Source organism: Protopterus annectens, chromosome 1.part1 (genome assembly GCF_019279795.1).
Source record: "Protopterus annectens isolate FY-2018-M chromosome 1.part1, PAN1.0, whole genome shotgun sequence".
In the NCBI taxonomy this organism is placed as follows: domain Eukaryota; kingdom Metazoa; phylum Chordata; order Ceratodontiformes; family Protopteridae; genus Protopterus; species Protopterus annectens.
In genome coordinates this window covers 28,584,072-28,604,314 of record NC_056726.1, presented here as the reverse complement: position 1 = coordinate 28,604,314, position 20,243 = coordinate 28,584,072, and the positions used below count along the sequence as shown (strand labels likewise).

Sequence of the window (20,243 nt, the reverse complement as noted above, 5' to 3'; positions counted from 1 at the left end):
GGGGTCCCCTTCCTGTGCAGGGCTACCCTGTCTGTCAGGTATAGGTCTCCCTTCTTCCCCAACTCATCTGAAGTAGCACATTGTCTATCAGGTAAAGAGATCCTCATGTCCTCAGGCAAAGTGCTAAGGGCTTGTTCCCTCACCAAAAGGTCTGCCAGCCCTTCAAAAGTGGTGACCTGACATCCACTCACCCACCTATGGAAATATGTGCTGAGATCAGCAACATATTCACACACACTTTCATCTGTCTTGCGTCTATGCTCACAAAACGTTTTCCGATATGTTTCAGGTGTTAGCTTAAACAATTCTAACAAGTGATTTTTAACAGCAGTATAATCAAAATATGCAACGTCAGATACTTTTGACAAAACAGTTACAGCTTTACCATGGAGTAAGGGGGTCAGGAACCATACCCAGAGCCTTTGGCCAACACTATACAGCTTGCATACCCTCTCAAACATGTGAATGAAACTATCAAAATGATCCCCCTCTTTAAACTGCGGAAGAAATTTACTGACCTTTTGTGCTTCTGGGGTCCAGTTACTCCCTTCCCCATTACCTCCATGACTCTGGCGAAGAGTCAGCATTTCCCTCTCATGCCTCCTCTGCCGCTCCTTTTCCTCGGCTTCTATCTCCAAACACCTGGCCTCCAACTCAAGTCTCTCTAGCCCCAGATGGATTTTTAAGTCCTCTGCAGAAAGGTTGAGCTGTCCATTCTCCGAGGGTATTATATCTCCACTGGCAGTCTAATTTCCTCCTGGTTGCTGTTTTCTGATGCAGCTGTAACCAAGGCTGCAATCAGGTCTGCCTCAGCCAGGTTTCCATGCACCAGTCCCCTAGCCTGGCACATATCCGCCAGCTGGCTCCTTGTCAGCTTTCCATACTCTGCTGACATGCTGTCTGCTCACCCTGACTAACTAAGCTAACAAAAGAAATAAAACAATTGTGATCTGAACTCTGAGTAGTCACTGCATGGCTGATTTAGAGTATAAACACCTTCAGAGCTCACTGTACACCAGCTACAGGAATTCACTCTACCCACACCACTACAAGCCAATTAGTATTTGCCAACCAATTAATATGTGGTGTGGATATCCCACCACTGCCAAACAATTAATATGTAATGCCCATGCCCTGGCCCAGCAATCAAGAAGCCTCAATCCTCACCACTAACACCAGTGAAGGGCATCTCATACAGGAGGAAAGGATAACAAATACACACAGTAAAGTGCAATTTCCCTTAAGAGCACACAGAAATAACAGTCAGTCCGGGGCTGGTTGCTCCCTTGCTCTCCAGGTCCCCAATAAGATTCTCCACTGGCACACCTATAGGGTCTAGATCTCAGATTAGGGGGCAAGCTAAAATGTACAGTTGTGTACACTTACCATAAATGTAGAAGTTTGAGTGTATTCACTGTTGCAGTCATTACACCTGGGTTATCTGCTTGCAGGTAGCCCTCAGTCAGCCTGATTAACAAAGTCTTGGGTCCTACGTCGGTTGCTGTCACTTCTTCCATGACGTCAGGTCATCAGGGGTGTAAAACATGCAGCCGATGCCATTACATCAGTTTTTCTTGCCTCAGACGTCAGCTGCCCCCCTAATGGGGAGCAATTAAATATACAAATACTAAGATATACCTCCAACAAAAAAGCAAATACACCAAAGAGGCTTTTAAGCATAGAAAAGAAAGTAGAGGTATAGCCAAAGGAATTTAGGGGGTTGGAGGGAGGGTAACCAGGACTGCAACAGTGAATACACTCGAACATCTACATTTATGGTAAGTGTACACAACTGTACTAGGTTCTTCGTGTTTCACTGTTGCTGTCATTACATTTGAATAGATTCCCAAAGCTGTGATTAGGAGGAGGAATTTAGATAACATTAGGACCAGCTAAAAGGCCATGCAAGACTGCAGTGGCAAAGCCAGCTCTGGATTTAGAGAAGATTGGTAAATGGTAATGCTTGTTGAAAGTATGTACAGAACTCTAGGTAGCAACTTCTAGGATGTCCCTGATAGGGATGCCTCTGAGAAAGGCTGTAGAGGTAGATGCAGCCATGGTGGAGTGATGTCTGATCCCCTGGGGGATAGGTTTTCCATGGTGCTTATAACAGAAATGAATGCAATGGCATATCCATTTAGAAATGGTTTAAAACCCATTTGTCCTGGGTAATGAGTTCCCAGTTCTTTGCATGAAGAGCAATCTTTCCACCCAAAGGGGCAGTCAGTTGATAAGTTCTTGGAAATTTTAAACGGGAGTCACTGAGACAGTTTACCATAGGGGGAGTCTTATTACTCCCAGATTTGGAAGTGGAGGCTCCCCACTGCTTAGTCCTGTGCGTCCCCTGGGACTGAAACCTGGGGTTTTTGCTGTGTCTGGGCTTGGCTTGAGAAGACCTGGAAGGGGCTGGAAAGGTCCAATTCTTAGAGGGCCAGTGCCTACTAAATCTAGGAGGCTGAACTTGTAAGAAATCTTTAACAGTTTGCATAGATTTAGCTTTCCCTTCCATCTTTTTAAGAACTTCCTCAGCCTTGTTGCCAAACAGGCGGTCCTAATTTAAGGGAGCATCCAACAATTTAGCTTTAACATGATCAGGCAAAGATTGTTCCTTTAGCCAAGCATGCCTTCTGAGCCCAGACCAAGTAACAGCAGCCCTGCAAGAGGCCTCTAATGAATCAAAACCACATTGGAAAGTATGTTTTCCGACTTGTTCAGCAGAATGCATTAAATCCTGTAATTCTTTATTTTCCACACCGTCAGGAATCAAAATCATTTTCTGTTTAAGCAATCCAATAACATGTTGCTGATACTTTAACATATGAAACTGGCAGTTTAAAGCCCTAATGGCCAGGGTTGCAGAAGTGTAAACAGCAGGAGAAGCCTTAATGCCCTTGGGTCCCTGTGAAATAGTCTCTATCCGCAATAGGATTTTTAAAAAGGAACTTGTGCGACTCAGGGACCCTGTAGTATCAGTCAGGTTTTCTGGGAGCAGGAGGCAAGGAATCAGGGGTCAAACTAGATTCCGAAAAAGCATCATCAACAATGTCTAGTGCAGGAGGAATAGCTAAAGGCCTATGCCGAGGTAGGAGTAAGAAATCCCTAAGACTCTTTTTTTGATTCAGAAAAATCCTGGCTTTCCCAGTGGAAATGTTCCCTTAGAGTATGCAAGGTTTCCCCAAAAGAAAAATCCTCTGGAGAGGAAGCAGAGGGCATGAAGTCCTCTGCATCAGAATCCTCATAAGTATATAAGGGCAAATCCAGATCATCAGAAGAATCAGAAAAAAACAGAATCCTGATCAGAAGATTCATAAAAAACTTCAGTCCTAGGCCTCTTAGAAAGGGGGGGGGGGGGTTGGCTACCCCTGATTAGAGTTATTAAATCTTCAGCCATTCTTATAATTTGTTTTTTAGGCATAGAGGCCTGAGGATGTGGCCTGTGCGTCATTTTTTTTTAGGCAAAGTTCGAGATTTAGGTCTAAGTGAAGAAGGAGGCGTCGGTTTAATATGCAAGTCCGTAGGCCTGAATACACCCTCAGAGGCTGGTGCCTGCACAGTGGCTCCGGACCCATCCAAGGTAGAGACATCCACGGGTTCCATAGTTGAAGCATATCGTGGCATACTGGACTCTGAATGGGTCTCAGTAGAGGCCTGTGAATCAGAAGTAGTGGGTATCAGGGGCTGCGAAAGCGCCTCACTGAGTACCGGCGAACTGGTGACTGGCTTAGGAGAAGCATCGTCTGCAGTTTTGGACCTCGGTGGCCTGTCTCTGTCTTTATCTTTGTGTTTTTTTCAGAATCCCGGTAGTCGGATGGCTAACTGACATTTTTGGATAATTAAACTGCGAACCGAAATATTTAGAGGTGAAAATATACCAAAGACAGATAGTGCGCTGATTAAATAAAGCACAAAGCCGACAGCAAGGTACGTCATGGTCAGGGCCTAGGCAAGGAATACAGTATGAATTAAAATCTTTGAGGTATTTGCTCTCCACAAGTAATGCAATTATTAACTTTTACTGACATCGGTAAGGAGCAAGAAAAAGTTTCCCCAACAGGGTACTTAGCTGTAGTTGAAGACTTTGCTTCTGAAACTCGAAAAAGAAAATTTCAGGAGTCGGCCGACCGGCACTTGCGAACTGCTTCTGCTTCGGGCACCGCACGGCAAGAAAGACTGGTGTAATGGCTTTGGCTGCATGTTTTATACCCCCGATGACCTGACACCATGGAAGAAGCGACAGCAACTGATGCAGGACCCAAGACTTTGTTAATCAGGCCGACTGAGGGCTACCTGCAAACAGATAACCCAAATGTAATGACTGCAACAGTGAAACATGAAGAACATCCTCCAGCACCCTCTCTATCCAACCAGTGCTTTATGTCCCTGCCCAAGTAGCTGACACACACACACACACACACACACACACACACACACACACACACACACACACACACTTTAAGGGAGTTTATACAACCACACAGACACTCCTGGGGAAGGCTGGCACTGGCTCTCCAGCTGTGCCTCTTTTTCCCAGACTACACAGTAGTATCAGCTGCCACCACCCACTAATATTTATCAGCTACTCAAAGGCCTTTAAAAAGGTGTCCAATTATTACTGCACAATATTGTTATCCAACTGGTAAGTGTGACTAAACAGTCAAGGCTTATTAGAGTGACTTGGTACAGGATCACTATATACATGCAATGTACACTAGAGCTTAAATTATCTCTACACAAAACAGCAACAGTTAAAAAGTTTAAAAATATTTAATAATAAATAATTAAAAACACAAGACAATACTTTTTACTACACAGTGCTAGTCAAGAGTTCAGAGATCACAGAGAAATACTTAAAATAATTCAGTAGTAGAGTTCTGACATTACAAAAAAACACAGTCTAATCTTTCTAGATTCTAGCTATTTCTAAGAGAAAACACAAGTCTACGATAAACTTACATATAGAGCAAGACAGTGCTGGAGTTAGATGGTAAAGACAAAAATCCTTAATGCTCTCTGATTTTTCTCCGTTTTTAAAATCACATTCCTGGTTCACATTACATCATTCTTCACACTTCCCTGGGTTTCCAGGCTAACAGAAACTACATTTACATTCTTAACATCTCCTTTTGTTATCTTGCTGCTGGTCAGGAAGCAGAATAATAAAAATACATTTGCATGTTTAAATCTAGCAATTTAACTCTTGGCTAAAACAACAGAAAGAATGTCTTCATTTACACATTTCAGAACTGTGTTTAGACCAAAGGGTCACAACATGCTTTACTTGGTCAGCTTTCTGCCAGCAGAGTGCACTGTTGTTACATTTTTTTCAGTTCCACATCTAACAGCAGTCTTTTCACATTTAAGAGACAAATCTGTGGCTTATATTAATATGTACAAATGACAGAATTATCTACAAAATTCTATCTGGCTAGGCTGGCAGCCTTCACAGACGGAATCATTAGAAAGTGTGCCCAAGTTGTTCAAAATTGTGCCTGACTGGATGGTCACTGTGATCATCATCCACTTTCTCCCATTTTTTTTCAGTGCCACTCGCCTGTCTGAATCATGCCTATTTTAGGTCTTCTTTCATGCAACCTACTCATGTTTTAACTGGATACATTTATTTCCTCTTGCCTTTTTTCTGCCGTTAAATCCTTTTACAAATCATCTTCAGCTTTCTGGCACAAGTGCCAGAACCACAGTAATCTATTCAATAATTTCTAATGCTGTGGCTACCTTTAAAAGGAAAAAACATATTAACTACCCAAAAAAAAAAAAAAAAAAAAGGCAGCTCCATCCCCACGTAATCAAGCAGAGCTAGTCAAGGAAGTCAATCTACATTCCACTACTACTAGAGATAAAACAGGCCAGTCTGAAGACTGAAAATCAAATCACCCACTTTGAAGCCTGATAAAGTATAGTTATGTAAATAAACTTGTCATAACAGTAGATGCTTGAATGACCACTGCTGTAGTAGTCTTAGCTATATGGATTATATCCTGCCAAGGATATAATACCCAGCCAGCTTCCAAAGAGGAATTTCCACATACCCAAACTGTAACTCAGCTTGACCTGAGCTAACTAAAAGACATGCTTGTGCATGGAACCCTTCAAATCATTCCTGCCATCACAGAGAGGAAGGCTAAGCCCCGAAAGGATCACACAAGGAACAAGAAAAACAGATATCCATACCTTGGCATAAAAAGCACACCAAAAACAAGGGGTGGCTCTACTGTTATGATAAATTTATTTACACAACTGCACTATGTTCATCATATTGATCACTGCTGCAGTAGCCTTAGCTATATGGGTAGAATACCCAGGCTGAGAACATTTGGGATGTGGAAGAAGAGTCCAGCTGTCCCTGGAGAATGACCCTACCAACACCTGATCTGGACCTAGAGAAGGAATCCAGCTTATAGTGCTTTTGTGAAAGTATATACAGACGACCAAGGGGCAACTTCTAGAATCCAACACTTTCCAAAAACCCAGAGATGAAACCAAGGTCCTGGTAGAGTGGGCCTTGACTCTGCCTGGAACAGTTGTTATTGTGAGTACAGTAAAAGGTAACAGGCTTACACAACCATTTGGAAATGGCCTGTTTTTTGACACAAGTGGTTCCTTCTTATTTTCACAAGAAATGAATGACTGATCTAAAGATCTGAAAGATTTAGCTCTGTTAAGATAGTACTAAAGTTGTCTGTGGACATCCAAGGTATGGAATATCCTTTCTCCCTCATTCTTGGGTTCAGGAAAGAAAATGGGGAGATGGATAGTTTGGCTTAAAGTAAACTCAGATACTCCTTTAGGCATAAAACAGGATTAGTTCTCAAAGAAACCCTGCAAATATGGAAAATTAGAGGGCTGACTCACCGTAAGAGCTTGCAGCTCAGATATCCTTCTTGCAGAGATCAGAGCAATCAGGGAAACTGTTTTCCATGTTAAAAAAAACTCAAGTTAGCTGGTTCAAATGGACCAAGTGTCAGCTTCTTTTATACAAAATTAAGATTCAAAGGTGGCGCCAGTGGTTTTCTTGTAGGCCTCTTATGCAAAAACACTTTTAAACAACATTTTGACATGAGACTACATTGAAAGAGAAGGATCCAAGGGTCGACATGCTGAAATGACCAATAAATGAACCTGGACAGAGGAACTAAAGGCCATAGGATAGTAACTCAGAAAAATACAGTAAGACCAAAGCACAACTAACCCTGAACGGATGTTGGTTTTGTTGATGATACAAACTAGAAACATTTTCCTTTTGTTAATACACAACTTTCCAGTAGTAAGCTTTCTTGCCTCCATTAGTACACACTGCACATCCTCAATAAATAGGTGTCTAAAAGGAATTAAGATCCTAGCATCCAGGCAGACAGTTGAAGTTGACTGTGTGTGTGTGTGTGTGTGTGGGGGGGGGGTATCAAACATCCCTGTTCTTGTGCGAGTCTGTCTGTGAGGAAGCTAGTGGTAACTGCCCCTGGCCCTTTCCAAAAGAAGGGAGAACCACGGTTGCCTGGGCAAGAACAGACACCACAATTATCTTGGGGGATTCCTTCTGAGTCTTCAGAAGTACCCTAGATATTAGTGGAATGGGTGGGAAAGCATACAGGAACATTCCAGGCCTTCTTGCATGGAGTCCTGGAATATAATCTTGCCAGTTGAGTGTTCAGGCAGGAGGTAAATGTGTCTACTTGAGGAACTCTCCACAGATGGATCAAATCTTGGAAGACCTCCTTGATCTCGTTTCCATTTGGGAGGATATGCCCTAGTCCTGCTCAGCTTGTCTGCCAGACAGTTTTGCTCTGATGGCATGCAGGATGCCTATAGAGTAAAGGACTGTGCTGTGAAGCTATATCCCAGGATAACATGGCTCATCTGCAAGGGGGTATGACCTGTTTCCCCTTGCTTGTTGAAGTACCACATGACTGTGATATTGTCTGTAACCACTTGAGGAGATCCCGGGAACCAAAGATTATTCAGAGAGTTGTGTGTCTTAATCAGGTAAGCATCTTCTTGACATTTATATACTCGACTGTTAAAAATTTTTAGGATCTAGGCCAGACAGTAGTGTTGGGTACCGGGAATGTTTTATTCACTTTTCAGGATTCAGTACATCGTTTTCTTTTTTTCTTTTAACTTAATTAACTTCTCTTGCTGTTTTTCCTTTTCCTTCTGCTTTTCATCGAGTCTCTTACCCTGCTTGTTGGCTGGAGAACAGGCAGTGGCTGAAGCAGAAGCTGCAGAAATCACTGACCATGTCTGTGGAGGGAGAAGGCCCTTGACAATGAGTTTCACCCTCCAAGTCCGGAGTGCTCCGGTACTGAAAGGGGCACAAGTTTGACATTGTGTGTAAGTATGAAGTGGCCAGCACCCAAACAACAGACACAAACTATGTGGGATCCTGGAGGGAACAGTCTGCATCCACAATCTGCATATTTTTAAACCTCTGTTAGACATATTTCCCTAGAGATTATCCAAACAATTTTCTAACAACATACCATGAAATATCAATAACAGAAGAAACTAGCAAACATCCACACTATTCTAAATTCTGTACTAATATTTACTAATTACTATGTTATTGACTATACAAAACTATACTAATATCTACACAAGTATATGATTGAAAAAGTGAGTTTTAAATCTTTAAAACCTACCTAGCTAACAATCCTAAGTATCTTATCAAATATTCTGCACTGTCAGCAACTACTAGACAAAAGTTAAAATACTCTAATTCTAAATATATATAGAGAGAAAAATCTCTTAGTGGGAAGAGTAAAAAGACAAGTGGAAAAAATCACTCAAAGGATACTTTGTAGAACAGCCCTTGTCAGACACAACCAAAATCATCAGGTGGCAAATGAGATCTGAGGCACTAAAGTGGAGCAGAGGGAATTATGGGCAAAGGAGGAGCCCTGGAACCAAGAAGCTTCAGAGCTGGTGCCGAAGTCGGATCCAAATGGGTCCCACAAACTATGGTTGAATCGGAAGAAAATAAGACAACACTGGATCTGCAGATAAAACGTTCTCAACTTCAAAATTAGTTAGAAAGTACAGTTGTGTACCCACCATAAATGTAGATGTTCGAGTGTATTCACTGTTGCAGTCATTACACTTGGGTTATCCTGCTGGCAGGCTACCCGCAGTTGGCCTGAATTCCAAAGTCCTGGTCCGGCGTCGGTTGCTGTCACCTCTTCCCTGACGTCAGTGCGCCAGGGGTATATAAGATGCAGCAGATGCCACTTTTTCAGTTTTTCTTGCCCCAGATGTCAGGTGCCCCCAAGAAGGTAGGCAATACATATTGGTTATAAAAACATACAGTAAAATAAAAACAACACCTTCATCTACAAGCAAATACACCACATAGGTTGTATAGGATAGAGAAGTAGATGCCTGCCTGGACTAGCTGTCACACAGAACATGTATTAAATTATCAGTTTACTGAGACTGGCAGCACTTGTTACTTAGGTGTCCATTTCTTGGTGTGGTGAAGGATGCTTGCTTCCACAGGTCAACATGAATTCAATTATTAATTTAAAGCTCCAAAATGTCTTTGCTGCTCAAACATGCTCTTTTGTAAAGATCTACCTTACAGAAGCAATATAATTTAATCTTGGGATCTAAAACTATAAACTCTTCCCCTTCCCACCCAAGCACTGCTGATTACTGATGTGCCAAATATAAATGCTATTTGGTTACAATTAGGTGACATCAATTTGCTTAAAAATAAAATAAATAACACCAACAGCAGCAAAAGACAGACACACACACACACACACACACACACACACACACACACACACACACACACACACACACACACACACACGCACACACACAGAGTATTAAAAACAATATATACCGATAAATAGAGTGGAAATTTCGCTCTCTGCAGGTTAGGATATAATTTCATGTGCACATCACATCAAGAGGAAACTTACAAGATCATATTTACAAGCTGAAGAAGCTGCCACTAATTTATTTACACACTATACACCAGAAAATGTCACATAGTTTTATGAATGAATGTCAATGTTATAATATCAGATCTACATATCCCATTATATTTTGTTTCTAGGCAGTACAAGACCTCATATGTGGCATACAAACTCGTGTGCGTGTGTATGTGCACATGAGCAAAATAAATAATAAATACCTTAATGAAAAAAAAGACATGCTTTTACATACTGTACCAACTAAAGGCTCCCCTCAAAAGAAAACTTCTGAATGAAAGTTTGTGATAAGGAATCAGATTTAAAAAGACAAACCTTCAAGGAAACAGTTAAAGGCTTTACTCAAGGCAAGAAATGCATGATTCGACAAACACGGTGTCCTAAAAAGGTAGCTTTGGAGAGAGGCAAAACAGCAGTGTAATAGCTTACATTCCCATCACCTATATACACTATTAAGGAAAATGAGCAAATGCATGAAATCCTTGCTAAAGCTGTCTAGTCAAAATGCCACCCCAAAATATATTAATGCAGTGCAAAAGTATTTCAAACAATCAAACTTTCAATGAGTTTGGCCACTTTATCACTTCCCAGGCCTAGAAAAAATAACATACTTTACAAAGACTGATTACTGTAACCTTATCTTTAAAAAAAATCAGAGCTACCATGAAATCCAGACAGGTATGGAATGGAGGAATGGATTCTTAATAAGATAAGAACCATCAGGCAGGCATCATGGAGAACTACAAAACTTTTTTTTTCCTGGAGCAGAAGTGTTTATTATAGAAAAATAAGTTACACTACCATATGAAACAGTGGTCCAGATACTGGATGTCACAATTATTTTCTCACTTAGGGTGGGGTGACTACTTATAAAATAAATAAAAAATGGTTCTGCATTAGAAGCATACCTTCCAACTGGCCAGACTTTGCCTCATATGTTGGTATGTTCCTCATAAAACTTGTGGTTTTCTGGGAAATCAGTGAGGGTTGAAACCACTAATGACACACAGTTGAGTTTCAGGCTTTATATACTTCACAATAAGCATGCTAACACAAAACCTGTTGTTCTATCAACTTTCTAAGTTTATAAGAGCAATACTTACAATATGCTTTCTAAGTTTATAAGAGCAATACTTACAATGTGCTCCTATATTTGGGCCTTTGCCCACCCATTATTTTTGGCTTTGTTCAGATTACTTGTGCTAAGAGGTTGACAGGTATGATTTGAAATAACTTACCATTTTCCACCATAGTTTTCAGTCAGAATAGCAATCATTCGTTCCACAGATCCCAAAATGGCACGATGAATAATAACTGGCCTTTTCTTGTCATCTCCATCATGGCTGCAGAGAGAAATTTCAGGATACAAAATTTTATTTAACAGCAGCTAAAAGATAGGGGTGACGTTCAAAAATTGAAAGTAAATAACATTAACTGCAAAACTAGTGCTGCACTCTGCAGCAAGCTAATCACATAATGAGCTTTAGACAATGGGTTAACCAAATGGCTGTATTCACACAAATATAGTGTCATTTCAGCACAAAAATCAAAAGAATTTCTCCCAGGCACACTTAAAAGAGCACCAGAATGAATTTTACATCAAACTTTCAAACAATTCCATTCATAAAAATAAGTTTTCTATATCTGAAAGACATTAAGAATTAAACATAAGTCATTAACTGGTTTATTTGTACAGAAAATTCAATGAGACATCCAGACCTCTACCTGCAGATATTATGCATTTAATGTACTTCTTTCTGAGGTACAAACTTAATTCTTAAACGTTCTTGTGCTAGCTTTAAACCTCTGTACACAGACCAGTACATATAGTTTGGATTGTGGATTTGATCATAAATGAGATCATTGATCATTTTCTGCCTTGTCTTCAGCTGATATAACTGTGTTTTATAGCTTGTGTGTTGCTTAACTCAAGGTTCCCTTAATTTGACCTGTTAATAACAGCCTGCATTTAAATTGGAACCTGTGTGCTGAAAGACAGCCTTACAAGACTATCTGCAAATATATAGAGCGGAGTATATTTTTCTGTATTATAGAGCTAAATTGTTGCTTAGATATCTGTTGTCTTACTGTTCTGCAAATATACAGAGATCAGTATATATTTTTTTGGTTTTATAATATGCACTGTGATTCCTCACATCTCTGTTGAAACTGTCTTCCCCACGCCCCTCCCTGTTCTTGGCTGTAGTTTAAATTTGGTGGCTTTTGCAGTGCCCGCCCCACTGTAGATTTGCTCTAGGACACTCCCCTAGTCCCATCTCTTTACCGCATTCTACCTAATAAACCCTTTCTGTACTTGCTTTTAGTCCTTTTTAATTTAATTACATTTTTTCAAACTGTGTGTGAACTAATACTGCTACATACTCAAGTGTGCCAGCTTGCACTGCATGTGAATTGTTTTTACTAATGTTTTTGCTACTTTTCTGAAAAAAAATTGCAAGCCTGTTTCCTACCTTTCCTGTAATTAGTGTTCCAGATACAGATTTGCTGTATCCAGGACTGTTTGTAAGCTTCTGAGCCCCCCAAGCCTTTCTGTATTGGAGGGAAGCCTTCTAGCTTATCAGTGGGAGTGGTAAGCATTATGTAACCTGTCTACCACATAAGGAGTGGTTCTGGCCCAGAATTTGTAGTTATTGGCCGTTTGGGCAGTCTTCCATCTCTCTCAACTTTCTGATTTGAAGGCCTGCATTTGCACTTGTTTCTGTCCTGTAACTCCTGGGCCCATCTCATTTGATCAATCAAAAAAAAAAAATTATGTATCTGCTTTTACTGCATTTGTGTTTCTTCCTACTTTATTTTGCTTTTGCGTCATCTTAAAAGTGCACAATTGTATTTATTACTGCTTGGTGTAACTCATTCTAAGCCTTTTAGTTTAAGCACTTGGGCTTCAGACCAGTTGTTTTACATTAAGAAGGTTTGTGGTCTGCACTGTAGTGGCAGAACAGGTAGCTTACATCCTTCTAAGTTGGGAACTGCTGATTGAGGGCTCAGTGTCTGTTATTCTAAAAGTGTATTAATTCTGGTTTAAGCACTTGGGCTTCAGGCCAGTTATTTTACATTAAGAGGGTTCGTGGTCTGCACTCTTGTGGAAGGAGAGGCTGGACTCTGCCCTTCTGAGCTGGGAATTTCTGGTTAAAGGCTTATAGTGCCTGCATAATTGAACTGCTTCTTACTGAAATTGGTATACCTTGTTTGCTGTAGCATAGACTAGATCCAGGCCTGCTGAATCTAGCTTTGTTTGTATAACTTGAGCACTAATCCAGGCATTCTTTAAAGTATTCAGTTGTATTTATTACTGCTTGGTAGTAACTTGATTAAAGTGTAGCTATCATTCTAAGTCTTTTGAATTAACCACTTGGGCTTCAGACCAGTTGTTTTACATTAGGAAGGTTTGTGGCCTGCACTGTGGTGGCAGGACAGGTAGCTTACATCCTTGTAAGTTGGGAACTGCTGATTGAGGGCTCAGTGCCTGTTATTCTAAAAGTGTATTAGTTCTGGTTTAAGCACTTGGGCTTCAGGCCAGTTATTTTACATTAAGAAGGTTCGTGGTCTGCACTCTTGTGGGAGGAGAGGCTGGACTCTGCCCTTCTGAGCTGGGAATTTCTGGTTAAAGGCTTATAGTGCCTGCATATTTGAACTGCTTCTTACTGAAATTGGTACACCTTGTTTGCTGTAGCATAGACTAGATCCAGGCCTGCTGAGTCTAGCTTTGTTTGTATGCTTGTTGTTTGTTTGCTTGTTATTTCCCTGAAATGCTAATTCCACCTAAAACGAGGCTTTTCAGTGCTTCTGTGGATCCCTAGTGATATCTGCATTGCTTACTGTACTTATTTCCTTGTTTCACTTGAAAGAAAGTTACTGTTTGTCATTTTTGCATTTAAGTTACCTGTAACACATTGCATTTAAGTTACCTGGCACTTGCTCACTAAAGCAATTATATAAGTCAGCACTAAAAAATTAAAAGCACTACACCCTCACAAACTCCCCTTGAGTACCTTGTTCCCCACTGGCCCTTTTTGTCAATTACAAAGGAATTCCCAATCCTATTCTAGCATGTCCAAAGGTCAGTTGTCAATCTCCTCTCCGGTCCAGCTGGTGAATCTGGGAATCTTGAGGCAATGTTACAACTACCTCATGTACACAGACAACCCTCTCCTCCTCCCAACAAATTCCAACACATGTGAGAGATGCAACCATATAGCCAAACTGGAGGCTAAGCTCTCTCAACTCAGTACTGGCATAACCAGTCAGGAGGAGAAGGAACCACACTCACTACAATTCCAGTCTCACATAGACCTACCATGACAGCAAACCAAACACATAAACAAACAAAAACATACTCGGAGGCTCTAAATAAAAATCTGCCTAAGCAGCAGAGACCTCCAAAGCAGACACCCAAGCAACCGCTACCCCAAAACAAAACACGTGCCACACATAGCTCACAAAGCCAGTGTGCCGAACAGTCACAGCCCTTAAGGCTAAAGAACACAACTGATACACTTGTAATAGGTGACTCTACCGTCAGGCACACTGACGTCCCGCTCACCAGGCTGAACAAGGAGAAGGTCACGGTAAGCTGCCTGTCGGGCGCTAGGACCCGCCACACAACACAAGCACTCAGGTCACTCCAAGGCAAGTACAAATATGACTCAGTCATTGTCCATGCTGGTGTGAATGACCTGAGATGTACCTCCCTGGACTACATGAAAAGAGACATAGAAGAGCTCTCTGAGCATGTAGCCCAGGCTGGTATGACCCTGACCTTGAGTAGCATCTTACCATCACAAAGAATGATGCCAAAATATGAAGACAAGATGATCAATTTCAACAATTGGCTTAAGTATTGGTGTCATTCAAAGGGGATCCAATGCCTGTCAGCCTGGGATGACATGCTCGACAAGCCACGATGCTTCGCTAGGGATGGATTGCACCTGTCACCCCTGGGCTTTCGGATATTGGCAAAGGCTCTTGCTACCCCCATAGTGCCTTTTTTAGGCAAGGCTCAAAGACAAACCCACCTCCATAGGTATCACAAGGGATAAGAAACTAAGAGTAATGCTACTCAATGCCAGAAGTCTAAACCTCAAGATGCATGCACTCGAAACTCTCCTTAGCATGGAGAACATCGATATCTGTGCAGTAACAGAAACCTGGTTCAAGGCTCCCGAGAGCACCCCAGCACTACCAGGTTATACCTCATACCATGCTTTTCGGCCCCAAAACTTGGACCGAACCACAAAAGGAGGGGGAGTATCAATATTCGTCAAAGATACCCACACCTCCAGGTTGGTGGCACAGCACGAAGAATCAGAGACTATCCATGTGCAACTAACAGTGGGTAAAACTGCCTTCCAGTTTATAGCCTGCTACAGACCACCCTCCCAAACCCAGGAACCCCACTCGGCCTTCCTGAGAACACTGGAAAATATGAAGGTCTCTCCAAACACCATTATATTGGGCGACTTCAACTACCCAAACATAGACTGGGAGCATTACTCTAGCTCCAACACCCTAGCCCAAAGTTTCCTAGAATTTATAAACTCAAATGCTATGGAACAACTTGTTACCACTCCCACAAAAGGGGAAAACATACTGGACCTGATCATCACCAACAAGGGGACTCTATGCTCCAGACCAGAAGTGTATCCCTCACTGGTAAGATCAGACCATAAACTAATCTCACTGGATATTCACATCCCAACCCCACCCCCTGCCCAGAAAACCACAGTGAAAAACTTCTCTAAAGCAAATTTCACACTCCTCAAAACCGAGGTGGAATCCTTCAAAGCCCCCGGGCCTGTGGAAAATACGGCCCAGACCGCAGAATCCTTTATAAACACATTCTATGAACGCCTTCAGGAATGCATGGATCATGCAATCCCAAATAAAACCAAGACCCAATCCTCCAAAGGCAAACGTCCTGTCTGGTAGACCCCAGCCATAAACCAGCTATACAACAGAAGGAGGAAGCTACTACATGATAGAGCAAAATCCCAAAAAGGGAAGGCATCTCTGATCAGTATTAGCAAAAAACTATGGGCACTCATAAAATAGTCTAAGGCCAGCTTTGAGAGAAAAATTGCACAGGACACTAAAGATAATCACAAGGCTTTCTTTAGTTATGTTAGGAACCTGGGCGGGAATTCCCAGATATGCTCAGAATTAGTCCAAAATGACAAAAAATACACCGAACCCACAGACATTGCCAACATCCTAGCTGACAGGTTCAGTGCAAACTCCCCCCCCCCACCAAAAGGGCAAATATCTATCCCAGCAGAGTGTTGCCCCCCTGACATCTCAGATGCTCAGGTAAGAGCCGCCCTCTCCAAAGCAAAAAACACAGCATCAATGGGACCAGATGGTGTCCCGGCTGCGCCCTACATGAACTCCAAGAAGAGCTAAACCCAAACATAAAACTACTGTTCAATCTCAGCCTTACTACAGGATATGTACCCAAACAGTGGCGTACAGCAACAGTGGTCCCTCTCCACAAAGGTGGTGCCTCAACGGATCCTGGAAACTATCGCCCATAAGCCTGACTAGCTTGGTCTGCAAAGCTATGGAAAGGATCATCATGGACCTCATAAATAAAGATATTGGGGACCTACAGACACTGGATCCTACCCAGTTCGGCTTTGTTAAGGGCAGATCCTGCCTCTTAAACCTGGTCGATTTCTTTGAAACAGTCACCAAGGCCATTGACAAGGGGAAGGTGGTCCACACAGCCTACCTGGACCTCGCAAAAGCCTTCGATACAATACCCCACTCGGGCATTATAGATAAGCTCACCAGCTTAAATATAAACCCCTATGTCAATAGATGGGTTGCAAACTGGCTCAAGGACAGAACCCACATGGTTAGAATTGCTGGAGCCATGTCAGACTTCAAACCAGTTACAAGTGGCGTCCCACAAGGCTCAGTCCTGGGACCTCTCTTCTTCGGTATATATTTCTCGGAGGTACAGGCCAACATGGAAGGACTGTGGCTGACCAAGTTCGCAGATGACTGCAAACTGGGCGCCATAATCGACTCTCCAGCCGACACAAGCATCCTCCAAAAGGACCTCATAGAAACAGACAACTGGTGCCAGAGCCATGGCCTCAAGCTAAACGCCAAAAAGTGTATAGTCATCCCCTTTGGCAAAAACAAAGTGCTCACAAATTACCACATAGGTGGTAATCCATTAAGTACAGAAGAAGTAATTAGGGACCTGGGGACCCAAGTTGATAGCAATCTCTCATATGACAACCACGTGGCCAAAGTGGTTAGAAAAACATTTTATATAGCCCATCTAATCATGAAGGGATTCACATATAGATCAGGGGAGGTCATTGTGCCTCTTTACTCATCCCTCATCAGGCCCATAATTGAGTACAATGCCCCTTTTGGGATGTACCTTACCAGACACCTGCAGCAACTGGAAAGACCCCAAAAGTACCTCACCAAGAGGATCAAATGGCTCAAACAGATGCCATATGCTGCTCGGTTAAAGAAACTCCAGCTCTACTCAGTGGCATACCGCCTGCTCAGAGGCGATCTGTGCCTGACGTATAAAGCCATGTCCAACCCGGAATTAATGGACATGCTGCACCTCAGAAAATCCAAATCCCATCGAGCTACTCGCTCGAGAGACTTGAACCTCAGCACTGAAATAAATAGGACATGCTGGAGGGACAGATTCATAACCCAGAGGCTCCCTTCACTCTGGAATAAAATCCCAGTCCAGGTTAGGCAGAGTCCCTCATTGACTCGCTTCAAGAGGAATCTTGATAAGTGGATGGGAGATCGTAGATTTACCCCGGGTATCACTTCTGTGTCACTGTTAGACAGAGGCACAGTATACTAACCTCGAAAAAGGGCATAGCAAAATTAATTTAAAATGGGTGGCAAAAGCCAAACACACTCTGGCTAGGCTTATAAATGCTCTAGGGCAGATAGCCTAGTATGAACCTATGAACCTATACACAAAGAATAATGATCGGTATGCAAAACGCCACTTTGTTCATGTGTTAATGTGTTCAAGAAACAGACAATGAAATTTACCTACTTGAATCCATTTCAAAGAGCACACTGACAAGTTTGGATTGTGGATTTGATCATAATAATTTTAAACATGAGGAGTTTTGGCTGCCTCAAAAATATTACCAGTTAACAAAAAAAAAAAAAAAAAAAAAAATCATCATCCGTGCAAACAAACTATAAATGCAATTAGTATTAAATTACAAACAGCAGCCAGAGGCAAAGAGCATCTACAATCAACCAATGGCTTCAAAAGCAGTTACAGATAATTCATGCTGCCACAATTTGTATTTGTTTTGCACTGTATTAACAGCTTTTAAAGCTGTCAGATAGCTTCCAGTATAGTCCTGTGTTGACTGGCTTGGGTGTGGCAGTAAAAGCCTTTTAACAATAAGGCTCCCAGTTATAAACCTTTCCATAACACCCATGCTATGTAAGGTTCAGTTATCACAACCTGCCTATAACAGTTATTCTTCCCCTTTTTTCAGATTATAGAGATCTGATTGATGTTTGCAATGTGAGACAGCTTTCAGACATGTTTGACTCCTCCACTTTTTTAAACAGCAATAAGTCAGAGAAGTGAAACTCCCTGTGTATTAAAAAAACTTATAAATAATATTGTCAGTCATAACACAGTTAAAGTGGACAAGGAATGGACTAAAGAAATTCACCTCCATTGTGAAACTCAGGGACTGAATTTCTTCTGGATCAAAGATCTGATCATTATTCTTTGCAGTAAATTGAGAGTTTTAACTGCCCTAATACAATGCTACTAAAAAATACATAGGAGCCAAAAGTGTCTGACAGCTTTAAAAGACTTCACTCAGTAAACACTCCAAACTAACAGCAGTCAAAAGGAAAGTTTATGTCTCATCACTCAACAGCTTTTAAAGCTGTTAGAAACCTTGTTCTGCAGCACTACTGTTGTTACTGTAAAAAATATTTGCAGGGGGAAAGTCAATGACCCACTATTTATACATATATATATATATATATATATATATATATATATATATATATATATTTATTTATTTACACACACACGCACACACACACACACACACACACACACACACACACACACACACACACACACACAATAACATAATGGCTGTACAAATATGGGGAAAACAGAAAACCCTATAAACAAGTTCAGGCTACTACAATCTTCCAGTACACAAGATTAATGTAAAAACTTTCCACAACTTGCTCATTTTGGGAGTTGAGATCTGAGAGACATTTTAGGAGATGCGTTTTGTCAAACAGCACATCTACAGTAAAAACTAGACTGGTGTAAGTTGAGAAAGATTAACTTCCAAGTGGCCTGGCAATGAGAAAAGAAAAGGATGTAGAAGGCTTAAGTGTTAGTGTCAGGTCATACTCTAAATGACATACTCCAGTAATTTAAGCTCTAGATATATATCCTTCAGATGCGATGTTAAGCTGAGGTCCCATCTGCCCGAGTTGGTGGTAGGACAGATTGATGTAAAAGATCCCACGGCATCTATTGAAGAGAGTAGGAGAAGTTCCCTGATGCCCTGGCCAAAACTCCCCTTAAAAGAGAGACCACTAGCCTAGTGGGACTAATCTGGTCAACAAAAAATAAACAAACAAAAGTACAGTTGTGTAAAATCGTACCATAACAGTAGATGTCCTTTCCTTCACTGTTACAGTATTCTTTACTAAAGGGATTCCCTGCCATGGAAGCCTGACATTAGCCAGTATACCAAAGCCCACTGTTGCTTTAAGGTATGCTGACCATCACACATATGCTCTTCATGTAGTGTAGGGCATAGAGGTGACATCAGGACATACCATCCTCAGAAATGATTACCCCAGTAGGAACAGCAGTCCAAGAAAACCCAGGGGGGGTGAATACCTAGATATCCTGCTCTTAGCTTGAGATAACACACAGTTGTAAAACTCTTTACTTATCAACTTATTTTCTTAATCTGTCCAACTTAAGGATATTATCAGGGTTCATTGGGATGTGCTGATGGTTGACCCCAAAGTTAGGGAGATTGCAGGTGATGCTCCTCAATTCATATATAAGAACAAGTTGAATTTGAAGAAGGAATAGGAAGAGATGGATAGTCATACTCCTGAGTCCCTAAAATCTGAGTAGCCTTAGAAGAAAGAGACCGTTTGCCACTCTTTTTGCCCTTAGTAGGAGGATGAGACTACCTGCAAACAAAGGCTGGCTTATCAAGGTAATTTCTCTGAAATTTAAGTTCAGGAGAAACAAACATGTTTGAG

General features: G+C 41.5%; 1 protein-coding gene across 1 annotated transcript in view; it reads right to left on the bottom strand.

Moving 5' to 3' along the window:
* The window catches only part of TARS1 (threonyl-tRNA synthetase 1), a 767,350-nt gene that overhangs the window by 201,447 nt on the left and 545,660 nt on the right, over positions 1-20,243 (bottom strand). The window contains exon 16 of the mRNA XM_044073446.1: positions 11,189-11,293. Within this exon, the coding sequence (XP_043929381.1) occupies positions 11,189-11,293 (105 nt within the window). The remainder of the gene's footprint in view (positions 1-11,188; positions 11,294-20,243) is intronic.